Source organism: Canis lupus, chromosome 2, assembly GCF_003254725.2.
Source record: "Canis lupus dingo isolate Sandy chromosome 2, ASM325472v2, whole genome shotgun sequence".
Lineage (NCBI taxonomy): Eukaryota > Metazoa > Chordata > Mammalia > Carnivora > Canidae > Canis > Canis lupus.
The window spans coordinates 46,111,068-46,132,420 of record NC_064244.1 but is presented as its reverse complement, the minus strand read 5'-3'; the positions used below and the strand labels follow the sequence as shown (position 1 = coordinate 46,132,420).

Genomic DNA, 21,353 nt, shown 5'->3' with positions numbered 1-21,353 from the left:
ACTATATATGACTTATAAACAAAATCTAAGATGAATGTTACAATACCAGAATATAGTACTTTAACACTGGAATAAATGTGTTTTAAATGTACTAGATTCTAATGTATTTAATTTCTAACACTTTAAAAATTTACGTGATGGTCTTTACCAGCCATACCTGTGGTTTAGGAACATTCAGAATAAGCTAGTAAGTTTGTAATTTGGTGGTAATAGTAATAGCTAATATTTATTAAGAGCTTATGTATCAGATACTGTTTTAATAAAAATTAACATATAACATGTGCCAAAGCATATAGAGTCTTATTTAATCATCAAATCAATACTGTGAAAGTAGTTACTGTTACAATACCAATTTAACATATGAGGAAATAAGAAAATGGTTAATTTGCCTGAGTTAAAACAGCTGAAAAGCACTATAGATTCCACTTTTTGACTATAGATTCCACTTTAACCACAATGGTAATTATACCAAACCCCTTATAGCATTTATTTAATGCTTTAAAGTAGGTATTGATATTAATCATCTTTTTTTTTTTTAAGATTTCATTTATTTATTCATGAGAGACACACAGAGAGAGAGAGAGAGAGAGAGAGAGAGGAGGGAAAGGTAGAGACACAGGCAGAGGGAGAAGCAGGCTCCATGCAGTGAGCCTGATGTGGGACTTGATCTCGGAACTCCAGGATCACACCCTGGACCAAAGGCAGGAGCTAAACCGCTGAGCCACCCAGGGATCCCCTCTTCTTTTTTTTTTTTAAGTTTATTTATTTATTAACTTAAGTAATCTCTATACCCAGCATGGGCCTCAAACTCAAAATGCCTAGATCAAGAATTGCTATCTCTTCTGACTAAGCCAGCCAGGTGCCCCATTTCATATTCCTTTCTTTAACCTCCTTTCTAGCTAATTCTCTTTTAGGTACTTTAAATATCACTTCTTTTATTAAATTCTAATATTACTGTAAGGCCAAAATTGTTTATACTAGATTACTTTAGAGTTGCTAATCTTTTATGTATTTTATGAAGTGCTTCTCCATCATATCTCAGACTAGAAACTCAGGCATTGCAAACTAATTTAGAATCTTCCATTCATTATATTGGTATCATGTTTCTAATCAGGTCACACCTTTCTTTTCTCATTTCATTCATTTGTCAAATAAGTATTTATTGAGCACTTCCTGTTTTCCAGACAGTATTATACAGCAGCAGACAAAACAGATAAGTCCTCTCTTCACATTACCTCCCTAGAATGTAAGTGAATGTACTTACATTCTAGGGAGAGGAAGAAAGCCATCCATCCATCAGTCAATAAATAGATGGATGGATAAAATTTATTTTATTTTATTTTATTTTGTTTTGTTTTGTTTTATTTTATTTTATTTTATTTTATTATTTTATTTTAAGATTTCATTTATTTTTATTCATGAGGGACACACAGAGAGAGAGAGAGAGATAGGCAGAGGGAGAAGCAGGCTTTCTGCAGGGAGCCCAATGCAGGATTCGATCGCAGGATCCCGGGATCACAACGTGACCAAAGGCAGATCCTCAACCACTGAGCCACCAGGTCCTCTGATAAAATATATTTTAGATGTAGCAAGTGCTGTGAAGAAAAGTAAGGAAAGTAGCGTAGAAAATATTGGGAAGTTGGAATTGCATTTTTGCATAGGGCTGTCAGGGTATGTTTCATTGAGAAGACGATATTTGGCCTGAAGGAAATGAAGGAGAGGGCCATCAGATATCTGGAAAGGGGAGCATTCCAGGCAGAGGAAGGAAGCAGAAAGATCCTGAGGCAGGATCTTGGGATATCCAGGGAACATCCAAGAGGCTCTTATGTTGAAATAGAAGAAGCAAGGGAGAGAGAAATAGGAGGTGAGGAACAGAAGGAAAGGACAACAGAGGATACAGGCTAGGCCTCTGTGTAATGGGTTAGGCTTTTTCTCTGGGTGAAATGGAAAACCGCTAAAGGCCTTTGAGTAGTAATATGACAGGGTCACTTTGGAAAGGTAGGTTGGCATGTGCATCAAAGGTGAATGTGATAAGTATAAACAGTATTGACTTAAAAAAAATTAACAGTATTGACTATATATATAAATTGTTAGTGTGATTTTCCATTTTTCTCTCCTTGAAGGTGATACTCATCCCTTATGGGTTTGTGTTAGTAGTAAGTCCATTTCTTGAATAGTGTGTTTAGAACAGATAATACATTTTAAAATTGACTTTATCTAAGTAAAAGTCATTCATGTAAAGATGACTAGAGTAGCCCAGAAACTCACCTCCAGAGGACACTTAAAAGAACTGGAGACATCAATCCCAGAAAAAGAAACTCTCAGTGGAAACACACAGTCTTCAAATACCTAGAGCACTGTCAGAATTGGAAACTGATTCCAGTCCTGCCATTTATTAATTTGCGACCTTAGTCAGTTTATTTAAGATGACATTATGAAGGACTATGGTAGGAGTTTTAATGTCTCCATCTTTATAAATTGGGGTTATTATGTACCTAAACAGTAATTTTAAGGATATAATGGAAGTATGAAAAGGGTAGTAAATAATTAAATACCTGTTAAATAATAGGTGTACCATAAATAACTTTTTATTGTGTGACATTGCCTTATTGGTAGCACCCTTGTTAGTTTTTTTTTTTTTTTTTAAGATTTTATTTATTTGAGATGGAGAGAGAAAGAGCGCATGTTCATGCTTGAGTGGTAGGGGGTGGGGGGTAGAGAGAGAAGGCAAAGTAGGCTCCCCACTGAGTGGGGAGCCTGATGCAGGCGAGATCCCAGGACCTTGAGACCATGACCTGAGCCAAAGGCAGACGCTTAACCAACTGAGCCTCCCAGGCACCCCTAGTTAGTTTTAAAAAGGTGTGTATGGAGGGTGTCCATTGGCAACAATAGAATTTGTACCATTGACTTACTTTGATAGTACTCTGTGGTATAACCTTTTCTCCCATTTTATGCTTCTCTTACTGTTTTTTCTTATGCTTCCTTTTTGCTTTTAAGAGGGCTTCATCTTTTACATCTCCTTTTCCTCTTCAGTAGAAACTTCTAAATTTTAAAAACAAGTATCAAGAAAAATACATAAGTTAAATAAGAAAACTTTAATCCTAACCTTAAAGTTGTAAATATATTTGTTTTCTTTGCAAATTCTGAAGCCTTTTTATTATGTTCTCTTTGAGTAATTTTCTTTTTGTTTGATCTGGTAGTTAGATATTCTCGTTCTTCAGAGATACTTCTCTTTCTCTTCCTTATTTTAAACTAACGGTTCTGGACCTACCTCAGTAGCTTTTGCTGCTTGTTGTTTTGTAATGTGGTTGCTTGGTTGGTTGGTTTGTTGGTTTATTTATGTATTTATTTATAAAAAAGATTTTATTTATTCATTAAAGACACAGAGGAGAGAGAGACCGAGACACAGGCAGAGGGAGAAGCATGTAATGTGGTATATTTATAAAAGCAACATTGCCACATTTCCCAAACACTCTTTCAATCCAGCTATGATTAACATTTTGGAGAAGTAATTCCTGTGATAAATTAGAAGCAGTATTAAATGTAAGGATTTTAAGAAAGTAAATAAATTTTTACTTGGAATATTAAAAATAAAATTAAATAAATTTTAAAAAGTATAAGTGCATACTTCTAATGGGTGTATAATTATTTGTAAGTTATATACAAATACTGTTGTGAACCTATGTGTAAAGATTAATTTCTTATTTTTTAAGTAAAACTGAGATCAAAAAATAGAATTCTTATGTTTTCTTCTCACACCTTACTAGATTATCTTGCAGGGTCCTCGTGGTGTGTGAACTGCACTCTAGGGACCATTACCTTAGAGAACATAACAAGTACGTGCAGGAAAAATGCACAGAGAGACAGCTTTTGGTACAACAAAAGAACAAAAAAATTATAGTACCTATTCTGGTGTTGGTTGTTTTAGTTACTGCTGTTATCATTCACTGTGACTGATATCTAGAAATTGGAAGTTTATCCTTTATTCTTCCTTGCCCCTTGTCCCTTGTATTAAATGAATTACACGTCCTCTTAATTCTTTCTTAATTTTTTTCATATCCGTCTTCCCTTCCAGCCTCACTCTGGGTTCTCATGATCTATTTAATTAGTTTAATATTCTAACTTTTCCTAAACTGATCTCCCAGTGGAAGTCTCTCACCGTTTCCTTAACACTTCTAGGTAATTAAAACCAATGCTTTTGCCTATTGCACACTGAGCCTTCATAAGCTGTATCTTATAATTCACCGGCTTTATGTCTTGTCACTTTACCTTATTTTTCTCTGTCATTACTGAACTACTTAGAGGTTTTGAAAAATACTGTGCTCTCTTGCCCTTCCTTTTGCTGCACAGACTCCTGCCTTTGCTTTGAAATAGTGTAGTTCTCCTTCCTGTCCTAGATGCTTCTCAGCTTTCAAGGTTCATCTCAGACACAACCTCTGTAATTCCTCTCGTCTGGTTTAAATGCTTCCAAGTACCCAGTGCTTACTTGGAGAAGAATGTCCTGTGATCATCAGGTCATGGAATGAAGGAAAAATCATTTGCCACAATGTAGCATTGTGGTTTTTGATTAGTACAGTTGAGATTTAGCTTTTCATTCTGTCATTTGCTATCCCAAAGACCTCAACTAAAATACTTAACCTTTCTAAATGTTTTCTTTTTGCATAATAATGCTATCTCATAGCACTGTTTTAAGTATTACATGAAATAACCCTTGTAAAACATTAAGCACTTTGATATTTACAGCAAATGTTGTCAGTAAATGCTACCTGTCTTTATTATCATTATGCTGATCATTGTTTGACAATAAAATAAGCTGCCTTGTGATGGAATCTCTGTCACTGTAGGTATTCATTTGGTGATTAAATGTATGTATTTCCTGGAAAAATAAAGGGATTCATCCTATCCAAAGTCTCATATCTTCCTCTCCTATCAAAATCTTTTTTTTTTTTTAAGGTTTTATGTATTTATTTATTCATGAGAGACACAGAGGGAGAGGCAGACATGGGGAGAGGGAGAAGCAGGCCCCCTGCCGGGAGCCTGATGCAGGACTCAATCCCAGATCACAACCTGAGATGAAGGCAGTTGCTCAACCACTGGGCCCCCCAGGTGCCCCTCAAAACCTTTTAAAAGCCTGTACATGCCACCTTTAAGACATCATAGCCAAAAGGAGCCTCCCCTCTACAGTACTTTTATAATAATACACATCATGCTATTTATCATACATTGGTAAGCATACATTGTCATAAAATGGGAACCTTAAACAATCATCTAGTATAATGTATGACACATAGTGAGCATTGGTGAATGATCCTTCCTTTCCTTAATCCATTATTAGAACTTTATTCCATAGGTATTGAAAAGATACTGATGATTTTGAGTCCACGAGTGATTTGATCACAGCAGTGATTTACAAAGATTAATAGGACCATAAGTTGCAGGATGGTTTGGACTAGGGGTGCCTAAGGACAAAAACAAGAGTTAGATAACTAGTTCAATATTCGTACCTCATCTAACACTTTCCAGTTCATATTTGGGAAAGAATGTAGTAGAGTGGGAAGAACTCAGGCCTTATAGCTAGATCCTCTGATAAATGTAAATAAGGCCATCACAGGGATCCCTGGGTGGCGTAGCGGTTTAGCGCCTGCCCTTGGCCCAGGGCGCGATCCTGAAGACCCGGGATCAAATCCCACGTCGGGCATGGAGCCTGCTTCTCCCTCTACCTATGTCTCTGCCTCTCTCTCTCTCTCTCTCTCTGTGACTATCATAAATAAATAAAAATTAAAAAAAAAATAAGGCCATCACAGTCTAGCAGTTCAAAATTTTTCTAGCAGGAGCAGGGAATTTCTAGTTGACATGTGTGTTTTTTTCTCCATTCTCCTTCCCCACTGTTCTACAAATATTTACACATACAGGATCAAAAGATGCAAATGAATTATACTTTTAAATATATATAGGAATTAATAAATCTAGTGACATACTGAATACCTTTATGTTCTGGGTCTCTCATACACATTATTTCATCTGATTTTTCACATTAACTGTTAAATGATCCTATTTCTATTTAACAGATTAGAAAAATGAAACTCAGAGGCTAAGTCATTCAGTACTTATAAGAGGTAAAAGAAAAGAAAAAGGTGGGTGGGGAGTAGAATGGATTTCTACAAACCAAGTCTACTGAATGTTAGTTTAATATTTTAATGTTTCATTCTACCCCTGCTGCAGTGGGATAACTGAATACATATTCCCATTTCAGTCAGATGTTAACCTGAAGGGTGGGTAAGGCAAGCGTAGTATCCATAGATTATCAGTATATGTCCATTTGGGCCTCAGTATTTATTATATATCTTTAAAATATATACAAATGTATATATACATTTGTATATATTTTAAAGATTTCATTTATTTTAGCGAGATGACACAAAGAGGGAAAGGAAGAGAGAATCTTTTTTTTTTTTTTTTTTTTTTAAGAGAGAGAGAATCTTAAGCCGACTCTGCTGAGTGCAGAGCCCAGTGCAGGCCACTGAGATCACGACCTGAGCCAAAATCAAGAGTCAGGTGCTTAACCAACTGAGCCACCCAGGCACCCCTGTTTCTATGTATTTATACACACACACACACACACACACACACACACTCTCTCTCTCTCTCTCTCCTCCCTCTCCCAACTAACCTTTACAAAAAGAGGAAAAGATAAATCACTGTCAAAACTCTAGTGTTAGCCATAGTATTGGGAGTCTTTGGTGATCTCCATGCTCATAATTCTCAAATGTTTAGCTACTGGTTTTACACCTACCCTAAACCACTTAATCTAAATTATCAGCAGGAAATAAACCTCACTGTCCATTTCTTTAGCCCAAAGCTTCTCAACTTTGATGAGCCTTTAGATAACCTAGGGATCTGGTTAAAATGTAGATTCTAGTTGAGTGGGATTGGGATAGAACCTGGAATTTTGCTTTTTGAACTGCTGAGACAATGCTGACGTTGGGCTTGTGCCTTTGGCATACAGGCACAGAATTTTTATTTTTGTCCTAAATATGTAGTTATATAAAGTTGCAGTTATATACACACTATTTGTGTTCTCTGCTTTTTTTATACTTAGTTTTTAATCCTTATTTCCTGCATAGTTTTCATAATTATGATTTTTAATTACTATATAAACTAAGTTGTAACATTATTAGGAATTTACATCTATTTTTAGTTATTTTGCCATTCTAGATAATGCTTCATCAAATTCCTCTGGGCATACAGCTTTTTGCTGTTTAATTCCCTAAGATAAATTCTCTGGAGTAATTAGTAGGTCAAGGAGTAAGAATAACTTTCTTGTGTAGTAGGTACAGAGTTTCAGTTCTTCAGGATGAAGAGAGTTCTAGAGGTTGATGATGATGGCACAACAATGTGAATATGATGTCACTTAATGGTACACTTAAATATAGTTAAGATGGCAAATTTTATGCTGTATGTATTTTACCACAATTAAAAATGTTTTAAAATAAAAAGTTATACACCCCCCCCAAAAAAGAACGTCTTTGTATTTTGTTGCATAATAAATCATTTGGCCTTTTAGAAGCAATGACCAAATTACAGTGTCACCAACATGTTACTTCACTTGTAGCAGTATTCACTGTCCCAGGGTTTCTTGAAATTTTTGCTAAATGGTCTAAAGCAATAATTTAAGTTACCTTAATTCGCATTTTATTTCTACTTTAAATGTAAACATTTGCTTTTGTGAATTTTTTTGTACTATTTGTATTTTCCTCTTATGTGAATTAATTCTTTCTATTAGGACCTTGATCATTTTCTTTAGACTTGGTACAGCCCTTTCCATAGTATGATGCAATATTTTAAGTAAATGTTTTTTCTAGTCTTTGTTGTCTTTTTAATTCAGATTTAAGAAATGAGTAATGTTACAATTTTACATCCTACAGGTAAACTATGGAAAAGTTTGTAATGACAGCAGAAAAGGATTGAAATTCACTGTCTCCTATGGCTGCAGTTCAGAATTTGTTTTTGTACCATATGGTAGCACCATTGCTGTTTATACAATTTACTCAGGAGAACAGATAACTATGCTTAAGGGACATTATAAAAGTGTTGACTGCTGTGTGTTCCAGTCTAATTTCCAGGTAAGAATGATCCTTAACGGAATTGAAAATGTTCAGGTAGCTAGCTTGTCAGAGTAGTTGTATATGAAAGAGTAAATTGTGATTTCAGTCTGAGGAATTATACTTTTAATCCACATTTGAGCTAGGATTTCTTAAATAGAGGATTATACAGTATAGAGTTTTAGATAGTATAGAATATTTGTATGAATCAATATAATACTGTGCAACTTGACTGAGATAAATTCTTTCTTTTGCATATGGGCTTCATTTATTTACCAGATGAAAATCTCTAGCAAATTAAAATGATGTCTTGTAGTCAATATTTTGGGAAAAGTTGGAATACATGTGTCTAATCTCAAAGTACAGTTTTTGTTGATTTATGTATGTGCAAGTCTGTCTCATTTTGTTTCCTCTCTGTTTTCTGCCAGTGGCTGATCAGTTTAATTTTGAGTGTTGTAACTTACATGATTTCTTAAATACTTACGGTTTTTGTTTGTTTGTTTGTTTTTTATAGAGGCACTTTGGGACTCTGTGACTATCCCACTCCTCGTTTTACCAACAGAGCAGATTATTTTTTTTTCAGAGAATATTGGCACAAATTACCTCATGTATTCCTTTAAATAAATCTCTAATATAGCAAGACTGTTGGTATTTTCTGTATTTTGTAGGTAAAGAAAATGAGGCTCATAAGACTTAAATACTGATAGGATGAAAATTCCATATTATAAGAACTAGGAAGGAGTTCATCACCTGGTGAAGTTCTTTATCATTTATTCATTAATGCTAATTACTTAATTTGTGTCTGATACTACAGTAAGATATACAGCGCTTATTTTTCAGCCAGCACACATCTGTATGGCAATAGCTATTATTAAAATATTCAAATACATATATTACTGTTTGTTAAATAGGTGTTGCACTACGGCCCTTAAGTGACCTGTAGCTTCACCCCCTTTTCTGAGGCTTCCTAGATTATACCTCAACCCAGGACCTAGGAGGGACCTTCTTGATCCTGCTCCCACTCTATGGCTATTACCTCTTCTGATTGGTCAGTATCCTGATGTACTAGTTGTTAAATATTTTTAGAATAACTTCTGGGCAAAGAAGACTAAAACATCAGAGAAGTGACATCATGTGGTTTGCACAGAGCGTGGTTATCTATTCAAAGAAATTCTTGAAATATTTCATCTCTTATGCAGAGTCACTCAGAGACACAGCCAAGATTTTAAACCAGATATCCCGACTATAAATTACTGCTTTCCACCAAATCAGAACTTTGTAACAGGTGTGCCGAGAGGAGATTAAAAGAATGCCAAGATACTGATTTCCATCGGTCCCTGGAATAGTTGAGACAAGCCAACCACAGCCAGAAACCTGAGCCAGTTGCCTCCTGACTAATACCAGATCTGTAGGTGCTACGTACTTGGATTTTGAATCACTGCACAACATCAGACAGCTTCCAACTCTTATCCCATTAGATCCATTATGATTTTTTTTTAAAGATTTTGTTTATTCATGAGAGACAGAGAGAGAGGCAGAGACATAGGCAGAGGGAGAAGGAGAAGCAGGCTCCATGCAGGGAGCCTGATGTGGGACTCAGTCCCGGGTCTCCAGGATCACACCCTGGGCTGAAGGCAGCGCTAAACCGCTGAGCCACCGGGGCTGCCCCCATTATGATTTTTAAAAAGGGAAAATAATTCTAAGTCTCAAAAGTGAAATAGAATAGTACTTTGCATCCACTTACCGGTAGAACCCTTTTCCAAATTAAATATTATATAGAATTCACAATCTGAAAACAAAATTGATAGTTATGGTAATTTTAAGTATAAAAATCTAACAAGATAACCTACCATAGAAATAAATAATGAAAAAAAAGAAATAAATGATGATAATAATGGATTATAACCCACTGACTAAAATAGGGATCCATGAATCCATTCAGGTATAAGTAAATAAACTAATAAATTGTAAGTCTAATGAGGAGTGGGTTATTTACAGAGTCCCAAAGTGCCTCTCTACAAAACACTAATTATAAATGTAAAATGTGTAATTTTTCCTTGAAGAAGCCTGGCATACATCACCTTAATCAAATGATCAAAGTTGACATCCAGTTATGTGATATTCCTTCAGTGATAGTCGTGGCACAGATGCATCACCTGAGTTTAATCATGAAGAAATAGGAAAATTTGAAGGACATTCTACAAAATAACTGGTGTGTATCTTCAAATTGTCATGGTTCCAGATTGAAGGAAGTTAGGAGACATGGCAACTAAATGCAGCTGTATGATTTTAATCTGGACGCTTTTGCTGTAAAAGACATTTATTCAGAACAGTTTGTGAAACTTGAATGGAATTTAAGAATTAGCAATTAGCTGAAAGTAGTATATCATTGTGAATTTTTTTATTATGTTGGATGCACCATAATTGTATGAGAATGTCCTAGGTCAAAGGAAGTATACACTCAACCATTAAAGAGTAACAGGACTCATGATGTCAACTTATCAACTTAGTCTCATATGTTGAAATTTTTAAAATCTAATTTCCTAAATGAACACTTACACTTAACCCCAAGACTTTATTTATTATTTTTATTTAAATTTTTATTTATTTATGATAGTCACAGAGAGAGAGAGAGGCAGAGACACAGGCAGAGGGAGAAGCAGGCTCCATGCACCAGGAGCCCAACATGGGATTTGATCCCGGGTCTCCAGGATCGCGCCCTGGGCCAAAGGCAGGCACCAAACCGCTGCGCCACCCAGGGATCCAACCCCAAGACTTTAATACTCAATTCAGAACCCTCCATTTACCTGAAGTCCTTATTAGTTGTTGTAATTTAAGTGCTGTCTCTTGTAAGTTCTCTTTGTTGAACGTCTGCAGAATTTCCTTTGTCCCCATCAGTGTGGCAATACTTAACCATAAATTGCCTTGTAAGCTTGTCTGACCAAGCTGTCTTGGAGGTAGGTGTGTGTGTGTGTGTGTGTGTGTGTGTGTGTGTGTGTGTGTGTATCTTAAGAAATTCAATTACTCAAATGCACTGAACATTTGAAAATATCTTTGCATCATCCACAGTTAGCATAACTATATATTCAACATTAAACAATACAGTCTATAGAATTTTGTTCCCTACAGAAACTTTGATAATGTATAACTAAATCAAGTTTACTTTAATATTTTTATATCTATGTTTCCTATAAATAACTTTATAATCTTAATTCCCCTTTATCTAGAACTCTTTTTTAAAAAAAAAATACTAATTGTACCATACTTCAAACTTTTTGAGATGAACAATAATAAAAAATAAATAATTGCAAAGCAGAGCAAGAAAAACATTCACTATTAGAAATGTTTGGGGGCTCCTGGGTGGCTCAGTCAGCTCAACTCTTGATCTGGGCTCAGGTCTTAATCTCAGGGTTGTACATTGAAGCCCCATGTTGAACATGTTGAAAAAAAAAATATTTGTGTAGAAATACAGAAATAAATTTGTGTAAAAAAACTACTTAGTCATTCAGAGTTTTATAACCACTTAGCATTTTGCTGGTTTTTTCTTCTTTTTTCTTTTTAGACCTTTTTCCATTACATAACTTTTTTTTTTTTTAACCTAGGATTTTACATCCTGCTTTTTTCCCTTCGCATGATGACTTTGATTTATAGCCTTCTCTTTTCTCTTGACAATGAATATTTTCCCATATCATTAAATATTCTTTAAAAACAAATTTAATCGTTATCTTATGCTGTGAATGGCACATAAATTTACATGTAAATCATTATCCTCCTTTTGGACAATTATTTCCATATTTTGTTATTTTAAATATAAGACTGCTGATATCCTTGAATTTCATGTCTTTGGCATGATTTAGAAATGTTTACAAAAACTTTTGACCTGTATTGAGATTCTATTCTGTAAAAAGATTATACCAATTTTTATACCCTTTTTATGTGAGAGTATCTATTTCACTGACCCATAGGAATGTTTTTAATACTAGACAGTATAACATATTCCTTAAGTTTTATTGAGGACAGAAATGAACATTGTTCAGCTGTGTGTAAACAGCATATTCATAAAGACTTTGACATAGATTGTGCATCAACCCAAGCTTCCCCTTATTAAGTAAACTTCTCAGTAGGCATGGCATATGGGTCTTAATGCTCTTCTGTTGAATAGCAGCCAGTTAGACAGCTGTGAGCTAAATAATATTTTTTGTGAAGTTCTGGCCTATTTTAGCTAGAAATTAATGTTTTCTTTATTGATGTCTTTATTACAACTCAGTTATTGACAGAGAAGGACAGACTCTTGATCCCATTTTTTTCTCTGCTCTGACATTTAAATTAAATGGATACCATGATTAATTTAAAAAAACCACTAAGTTGTTGAATCTTTCTTTAAAACTTTCAGGTTAGCAAGCTCTGATATATCCTAATGATATTTTAAAATACAAAACAAAACTTTACTGCATCTTAAACAAGCAAACAAAAAGCATCAGCTCAGTTTCTTTGGGGAATAGAAATAGAATTAATCTAATTGATCTAGCCTAAGAATTAGTCCTTTAAATGCTGTATTCATTTCAAACTGACATCAGCTTTAAATTGACCCACAATCACATCTCTATTTTCTGTGTTATAGGAACTTTATAGTGGCAGCAGAGACTGCAATATACTTGCTTGGGTACCATCCTTATATGAACCAGTTCCAGATGATGATGAGGTAAATATTACTTAAACAAATTATATAGTGACTTCTAAATCATAAAGAAAATAGTTTTATTAATGTACTTCATATGAGACCTTTTTTTTTTTTTCAAAGATTTTATTTATTCATTTGAGAGAGAGAAAGAGAGAGCACTAGTGGTGGAGTACAGGGAGGGAGAGGGAGAAGCAGACTCCCCACTGAGCAGGGAGCCTGATTCACGGCTTGATCCCAGGACTCAGAGATCACGACTTGAGCTGGAGGCAGACGCTTAACCATCTGAGCAAACCATCAGGCACCCCATGAGAGAGACTTTTAAAACATGTCTTGCTGTTTCCATATTTTGAAAATAATTTGCCTGTTATAACACATTTGGAAAATCCAGAAAAATATTGAAAGAACAACATAAATTTTTAAAGTTGAATTACTTTTTTTAAATTTTTATTTATTTATGATAATCACACAGAGAGAGAGAGAGAGGCAGAGACATAGGCAGAGGAAGAAGCAGGCTCCATGCACCGGGAGCCCGACATGGGATTCGATTCCGGGTCTCCAGGATCGCGCCCTGGGCCAAAGGCGCCAAACCGCTGCGCCACCCAGGGATCCCAAGTTGAATTACTATTAACACTTGAATTTACTTCATGTTTTTTCTTATGTATATATGGTTGTTTAAACATAGTTAATATATGCTGAGACACATAACTTGGCATCCTACTTTATTAACTTAATAAATTTTTTTCACTGGTTTAATAATTTTGTAAATTTGTTTTTAACAACATAGCATGCTATCATTTATGTATCACAATTTAGTTAAATATATACCTATTTGGAGACATTTCTTTTGATTACTATAACCAAATCAAGGTAAATACCTGTTTATAAGTTGTTTATGTTTCTGATTGCTTATTTGGATAGATTCCTAGAAGTAGATTTTATCCCTTGAATTGTCATGTCTGACATATCTAAGGTTTTTATTCACACTCTCAAATTTTACCAATTTACATTCCTACCAGCAGTCTGTTAGTGCCTATCTTAGAGCATAAATTGATACAAATATGACCTATGGCAATGGGAATAAAGAGCCTTAAAAATGTGGTAGGTAAACAAAGATGAGTAAGACATGCCCCCTGGCCTTAAGTAGTAGCCTCTATATTTTTTTTTACTTCTATGTTACACTGTCTAAAGGTGCTATCATTCCCACCAAAAATTATTTTACTAAACACTGTTAATCATCCCTGTTTATCTTAATTTCTAGGATATGAAAAGTCAAATGTCTAAAACCCAATGTTTGTATATATAATGTTTTAAAGTTGGAAATAAAATAATGCAGTTAGAAACACAAGTTAATCTTACCCAAGTCTTGGTATAAAAATGAGTTAATCTCACCCAAGTCTTGGTATAAAACAAAGCATCTTAAATGGAGATAAAAAGTATTAGTAGAGCAAGTTTAAAATTCTAAAAACATTTCTCACGTATTTAGTTCCTTTGTGAAAACATGACTGTCCAAAACCACATAGAAATGAGTTTTTATGGGGGTGGTTGGTACCGTTTAGCAGTTATGACAAAATCTATTTCATACCTACATTCGCAACTGCTGTGATTTACTATAGTATAAAGCCTATCACTTACTTTCTTTTGCCCCAATCCAAATAAAAGAGAGAAAAAACACAGTGGTAAATTTTCAAGCAGCTAGCCAACCGCTGTATGAAGATTTTCAGATTTCATCATATGTCTAATTTAGTTTATTATGGTTTTGATTAGTTTTAGTGTACAGCTGCTTTAAATGATTGAATATATTCTTTTATAGAAAGCTTAGTATGAAAAAAAAAAAAAAGAAAGCTTAGTATGGCCAAATACCTCGGCTCAGCCATTTTTTTGCATTATTTAATTACTGTGTCCTCCTGTTTAGGAATTATTATATGCAGTAAATCCAAGTTAAAACTATAAAAAAAGAAACCCCCCAAAAAGAGAAAATACCAGTTGAGTCTATGTTAGAAGGTAAAGCAATAACTTACCAAATGAAAACAATAAAAATAAAAGTAAATCTATGATTTACATATGGAAAAAGGATAGAGAAAAACTAAATTGCTTAACTTATATAGTCTGTAACTGATACTTTATTTTGTACAATGTTGTTACAGTCATAGTTTGAGCTTCTCATCCCAGAAGAATTTTTGCAAATGGGAAATTAAACTGAACAAGTAGAAAAGCAAATAGAGATATGCAAAAAACAAGTTAGCTTTATATTTAAATTTTAGAGCTAAAAAACCTTATATTTTAAAATATACTGTTTATACACCACTTTAAGATAGCATCATTTTCATAAAATGGTATGTGCTAAAATTTTCACAAAACTGTAGTTTGAAAGATTCCTGTGAATGTAGGTAGAACATGAATGTGATCATGGTATAGATCTGAGGAGAGAAGTCTATCTGCACCAGACCCTACTCTTTGCATGTATGTACATTTACTATTTAACTCATATTTAAAAGTGTTTTTCTCTCACCTGTCAAATAAATGATGCTGCAGTTTCCCAGAAATAACACACTTAAAACAAAACATGCACATTTATATACACTTATTCAGTCTTCAGTTTCAGATAAACTAAATAATAATCATAATGGTAACTGGGTTTGAATCCCTGTTCTGCCATCCTTTATGGACTGAGGACAAGTTTATGATATCTCCAAATATCAGAACCGTCAAGCTAAATTGTTCTTTAGTCTCCTTTCAAATCCACCATTGAGATAAGATTACTTCCCCATCAACCAAAATATAATCTTTTAGTGGTATTTCCTCTGGTATCCAAGACAGAGGGGGAATTTAGTTCTACTTTAAGAAATTGAAGGGCATTGGGTGATAAGAAAAAGTTTTATGGTCTTTAGCATAAATCTATGCATTCCTTAATTGGCAGTCTGTTTTATTATTATTCTGAGGACTCTGCCTTCCTTTTCCCCTCTTTTCCTAAAACTTGGTCATGGTCAAGGCGAGCCTATATAACTCTAATCATTTTTTCCTTCCTAAATCTATAGGGCAGCTACATTATAGTTTAAATCTGACCTGTCACCAAGAATCATACTTTATTTTGATAGTCACACAATACATAGCTGTTTTATTTATCACTGGGTAGATACGTACAGTTGACCCTTAAAAATGAAGAGGGTTGGGATGCTGACACCTACCCCCATGCAATCAAAAATCTTTGTGTAATTTTCAACTCCTCTGTAACTACTCATAGTCTACTATTGACAGGAAGCCTTACCCATAACATAGCCAATTAACATCTATTCTGTATATGTGTCATGTACTGTATTTTATAATAAATTTTTTATAATAAATAATAAAGTAAGCTAGAGAAAAGAAATGTTATTAAAATCATAAGGAAAAGAAAATAAATTTATAATACCGTACTATATTTATCAAAAAAAAGAAATTGCATATAAGTGGATCCATGTAGTTCAAAGCCCTGTTTGAGGCCAGCTGTAATCATTTGCCAACACAGACAGCCCTATATTGCGCCCGTAGAGACTTTCCAATAATACCAGTAAGAAATTTAGAATATACCAAGATGTATATGTGGTAGATATGAGGGTTGGTTTTGTTCTTCCATTATTTGGACTTGAACTAGATCCCTTCTAAATCATGCTTCTCTATCTCCATAACATTTACAACTGTCTGTCAATAGAACAGGCAGCCTGGTGAGGTTCAAGCATAAAAAGGATGTCCACTAGGAGGAGTCGTTATGGAGAAAAGTAATAGATGGTAGTTAAACTTCATCAATGGGTCTCAAACAGTAATGTGGGTACTACATCCATATACAACATTCTTACTATAGCTTTTAATTACAAGTAGGTTTTATTTGTGATTTTTTTAGCAATAAAATCTAACTGTAAGAATAGTACTATAATGCATTTATATTGTTATCCTTTATTACTATAAACACTAAAATTTATAGTATTTGTGTATTAGTATAGTATTTATCAAAATTTATGAATATTTCATTTCAATTTTCACAATCTTGATTTATTTGCTCATAACAATAATTTACAATAAAATATAATTTTGCTTTTCTCTTGAGTTTTCAAATGAAATTTAAATGTTTAATATTGGACTTCCAGGGCAGCCCCAGTGGCTCAGCGGTTTAGCCCCTCCTTCAGCCCAGGGTGTGATCCTGGAGACCCAGGATCGAGTCCTTTGTTGGGCTCCCTGCCTGGAGCCTGCTTCTCCCTCTGCCTGTGTCTCTGCCTCTCTCTCTCTCTCTCTGTCTGTCATGAATAAATAAATAAAATCTTAAAAAAAAATAATGATTGAACTTCCATAGTGAAGTTAGGAAGCGTGACCTTTGTGTGGCTTATCCACTGAGGGACATTTTTGAGAGATTTCTAAGGCAGAGTTAAAGGCTTCTAAAGGTAGAGTAGGAGAGAGGACTCACCTAATCCCCAGGGACAAAACATCTTTATTTATTTTTTTAATTTGAATTCCAGTATAATTAACATACAGTGTTATGGTAGTTTTAGGTGAACAATATAGTGATTCAGTAATTCTGTGCATTACTCAGTACTCAGCAGATGGTGTACTTTAATCCCCTTCACCTATTTCACCCGTGTTCATCCCAACCCTATAACCATCAGTTTGTTCTCTATGGTTAAGAAATACACATCTTTCAATAAACTCTCACTAAATAACCTAATTTAGTAGTTAAATTATAAACCCAGGAAGACAGGAAATTCAGTAAACATTTGGATGAAAAAATAAACTTTAGTATGGTACAAAAAATCAGTAGACTGCTAGAAAGAAGTGAATAATTAGCTGAGGTTTGGTAATAGTTTTTTTTTTAATCTGGACATTTGAGATATCATAGAATTTGGTTTGTACAACTAAGTGATGATAGTCAACATTAAGTTTAATAATGGTGCCAGTAGTGGGCATTAGGCTTAAGTGATAGATTCTGATCTGTAGCTTTAACAGCCATGAAGAATACTTAAATTATTATGTCTTTTTCCGACTATCCTGGATGATATTGGGGAATTTACTAGAAGTTCACACTTTCTCTTACTGTTACCACTGTTTAAATTTTAAGATTCTAAGTCATATCAAAAAGCAGTGAACATGCATAGACATGTTAAGGGGTTCCTCTTAACATAAAACATTGCTGTGTAGTGTAAAAGGCAGTACCTAAGATAATAAAGGAGTACTTTTGATGCTAATACGTTGTTGGATTTGAGGTCTGAACACACTTGTAGCAAATGTAAAAGCTTAGAATAAGAAGCAAACCTGGCTCATAATGACCAGATACTCAAAAAAATGAGTCCATCTTTAAAGTCCTTTAGTCATTTGCCAGAGAATAAGAAGGTAGCCATCCAAAAAGTTTTCTCAGAAAGTAAATTGATTTGAAATGCCACAGATCATTAAAATTCCTCAAGTTGCTGATTATTTTTATTAGGGGGGGGGCTCTAAAGTTGTAAGAATACTGTGATGTTTTGTTGTTTTAAATAAACACCATCCAAATGCATGATATCTTTCAAAGAAATCTCCCTGGAAAACCTATGAGCTAATGACAAACCTGTTACCAGTTTTGACGAATTATTCATGCACTTGAGAACTGTCTTACCAGCTATGAAAAAAATAAGTAAATCTCAGTACTTAATGACTCATATTAGTTTTTGGACCAAAAATGGTGTTACTCAGTTTGATTGAACACTTTATCCCCACATATGGTGTTTGTGTATTTGTAAAGTCTGGTCCATCGAAACAATAAAAAGTTGCCAACATTAATATCTTGGGCTGTCAGGTCAGATTATAGACCTGAGTCCAATCTTAGCCACATGTATGTTAATGTGCAACCTTCTCCAGATAATTCATCAGTGTTGCAGAAATGCCATAAGCAATAGCAACATCATAGCGTGTGCACGCACACAAGTGTGTGTGTGTGTGTGTGTATGTAGATGAATTTATATATACGTTTTGAGGTAATAACTTTGAAGGAAATATTGGTAATTTAGATAAATTCTGGCTTGTCTATTTAAAATGAAGTTACATTGCCTTACATTGTATGTGGGATATTACGTTACTTTAACTTTGAATTAACAATTATTATTTTCAAAATAATGTAATTGCTCTTCATTTGATATGTAACTATATTGTGAACCTAAAATTATGAGTTAAAACAATCAAATTTTCCTTTTTTCTTTTTTAGCCTACAACCAAATCACAGTTAAATCCAGCATTTGAAGACGCATGGAGTAGCAGTGATGAGGAAGGATGACTCTCAATCCTGAGTACTTTTGTGTCTCTATTGATGAAACTTTTTGTTTTGTTTGAAAGATTTTATTTATTTGAGAGAGAGAGACAAAGATAGCAAAGGAGAGAGCAGGAGCTGGAGGAGAGGGAGAAGCAGGCTCCCCGGCTGAGCAGGGGCTTGATCCCTGGACCCTGGGATCATGGCCTGAGCTGAAGGCTACCCAAGTGCCCCTGTATTGATGAAATTTTTAAAATAGGACTGTTTTTGTTGCTATTGTTTTCCTCCTATATGGTGACAGCTAAATTAGCCCTGAATTTGGGTGATTTTTTCACCCATATTTTAAAGTGAGGGTAGTATTTGCATGAAATCCTGAAGCCAACTTTTATATAGTTTATATAATCAAAACGTATTTCCTTGATCCCTGTTGCTATGGCCTGGGGCAGCCCTTGTTGTTATAGTATACTCTCTATACTGAATCCTCTCTGTTGAGACACATCCTGGCAATCCCCAGGCCCTCATGTGGGACTTTGAGCACATTGTGTGAAGTATAAGATGCAGTGTCAGAGGATGAGCAAGTAAAGATTATCAGCACTGATTTTCTCCTACTAACTGTACCATCACCTTGTTCATTTTCACTTCCAATGATGCTTTTACTGCAGACAATCATAACAAAAATGATAGTTGAAAAGTTAACATCCAGTTCTTTAATCTTTTTTTTTCAAACATTCAGTTTTTACAACGATTTCATTTAATCAACCATTGTATAGCTTTTAGTTAAATATTTTTGGACTCAGTCCAAAAAGTATGCATCACAGAAGGTTTTTAACTTGGAGGAAATCCCATGTTTCCTTTATTTTAATGTACACCTTGTACTCATGCTTGAACTCCCTTTCTGTGAATCTCATTAAGCGTGACCAAGTCCTGTTTCATTCATTAAAGCAGGAAATGCCCTGGTGGGAAATCTGGCTCAACATGAAATATTGTCATAAAATTTTTATTTTCTATTCTTCTTTTGTTTGATTCTTCTTTTGTAATAACCCACAAGTGATTATCATGAAGTTAATCTTACTCTCCTTGTTTCTGATTCTTAACAGCAGGAGACTAGGAAAAGGGGTTTTTATAGCTTGAATAACAATTGTACAGTCATTGAGTTTTTAAGTGTGGATTAGGCCTCATATCAGACCTTCCTGGCCAAATGTTTAACATATATTTACTTTATAGTTGATTTTCTCAAGCTCTGACCATTATACTATCACTTTTCCTCCTCTTGGAAAGAGGATGGTGAGGATGCTTATGACTTTGAGAATGTTATTGAAACTGGAAATGTTTTTTTAAACTTAAAAAGAAGTCTTCCGGGGGGATCCCTGGGTGGCTCAGAGGTTTAGCGCCTGCCTTCGGCCCAGGACATGATCCTGGAGTCCCAGGATTTAGTCCCACATTGGGCTCCCTGCATGGAACCTGCTTCTCCCTCTGCCTGTGTCTCTGCCTCTCTCTCTCTCTCTCTCTGTCTCTCATGAATAAATAAAATATTTTTAAAAAAGGTCTTCCTTTAAGCTGCAAATGACTATATTTCTTCTTTCTAGTTATATAAATATATATAGTGATTGTAAATAATTCAAATAACATTAAAGCTTACAATAGTCACTTGAAATCATATCACCCTAAGGTAACTGCTGCTATCATTTTGGTGGCCATTCTTCCATGCATCTTTTTATGGCACATATATAATTTTACATAATAGGATGTTTGGCATGCTGCTGCTGTCATGAAAATTCCTCTCCCCCCACATCAGCACCTCCCGCCCCATCCGACAATCCACATTACTAACCACATATGCAACAATCCACATTATTAACCAAGTATGTATTCCTTCACATTACAATCCTATATGGACCTACGTAGATGTCGATGGAGAAGTATTTTTATTTTGCAAATATGAGATATATCCAGTTCTTTCTTGATTTTTTTTCCAGTTATAGTTCATAGGAATCTCTGTCATTTGGTATAAGTGTGCTGTCTATACTTTTATTTTTGTATTCTTGATACTCTGGCCTTTGGAGTCTTGATCATGGTGACACTGCCCCCTCCTAGAACTAGCAAATTCCTGAGGTAACAGAAGACTCCCTTGGGAGCATACATTTGATATACAAACCAACCAATCCAGAGTCCATACCCCCAATCCTCATACACCAAGGCAATATTCCCCCAGCCCTGCCCTAACTCACCCCAGAGCTACCCCTATATGCCAGAGTTTACTGGAATTATTCAAACTATCCAGTGCTAAAATAACTTAGTGTACTTACCTTGCTGCCTCACTCAATCCTTC

General features: G+C 34.7%; 1 protein-coding gene across 7 annotated transcripts in view; it reads left to right on the top strand.

Moving 5' to 3' along the window:
• Positions 1-20,571, top strand: part of ERCC8 (ERCC excision repair 8, CSA ubiquitin ligase complex subunit) — a 56,873-nt gene extending 36,302 nt beyond the window's left edge. For 6 of the 7 annotated variants that reach the window (XM_035713058.2, XM_025446980.3, XM_025446978.3 and 3 more), the window contains 3 exons: positions 7,926-8,123; positions 12,724-12,804; positions 18,983-20,571. In XM_035713058.2, the coding sequence (XP_035568951.1) occupies positions 7,926-8,123; positions 12,724-12,804; positions 18,983-19,051 (348 nt within the window). In that variant the 3' untranslated portion in view covers positions 19,052-20,571. Of the gene's footprint in view, positions 1-7,925; positions 8,124-8,616; positions 8,877-12,723; positions 12,805-18,982 lie in introns of those variants that run through there. The other variant, XM_049097889.1, reaches the window with a different exon arrangement.
• The last annotated feature ends 782 nt before the right edge of the window (positions 20,572-21,353 follow it).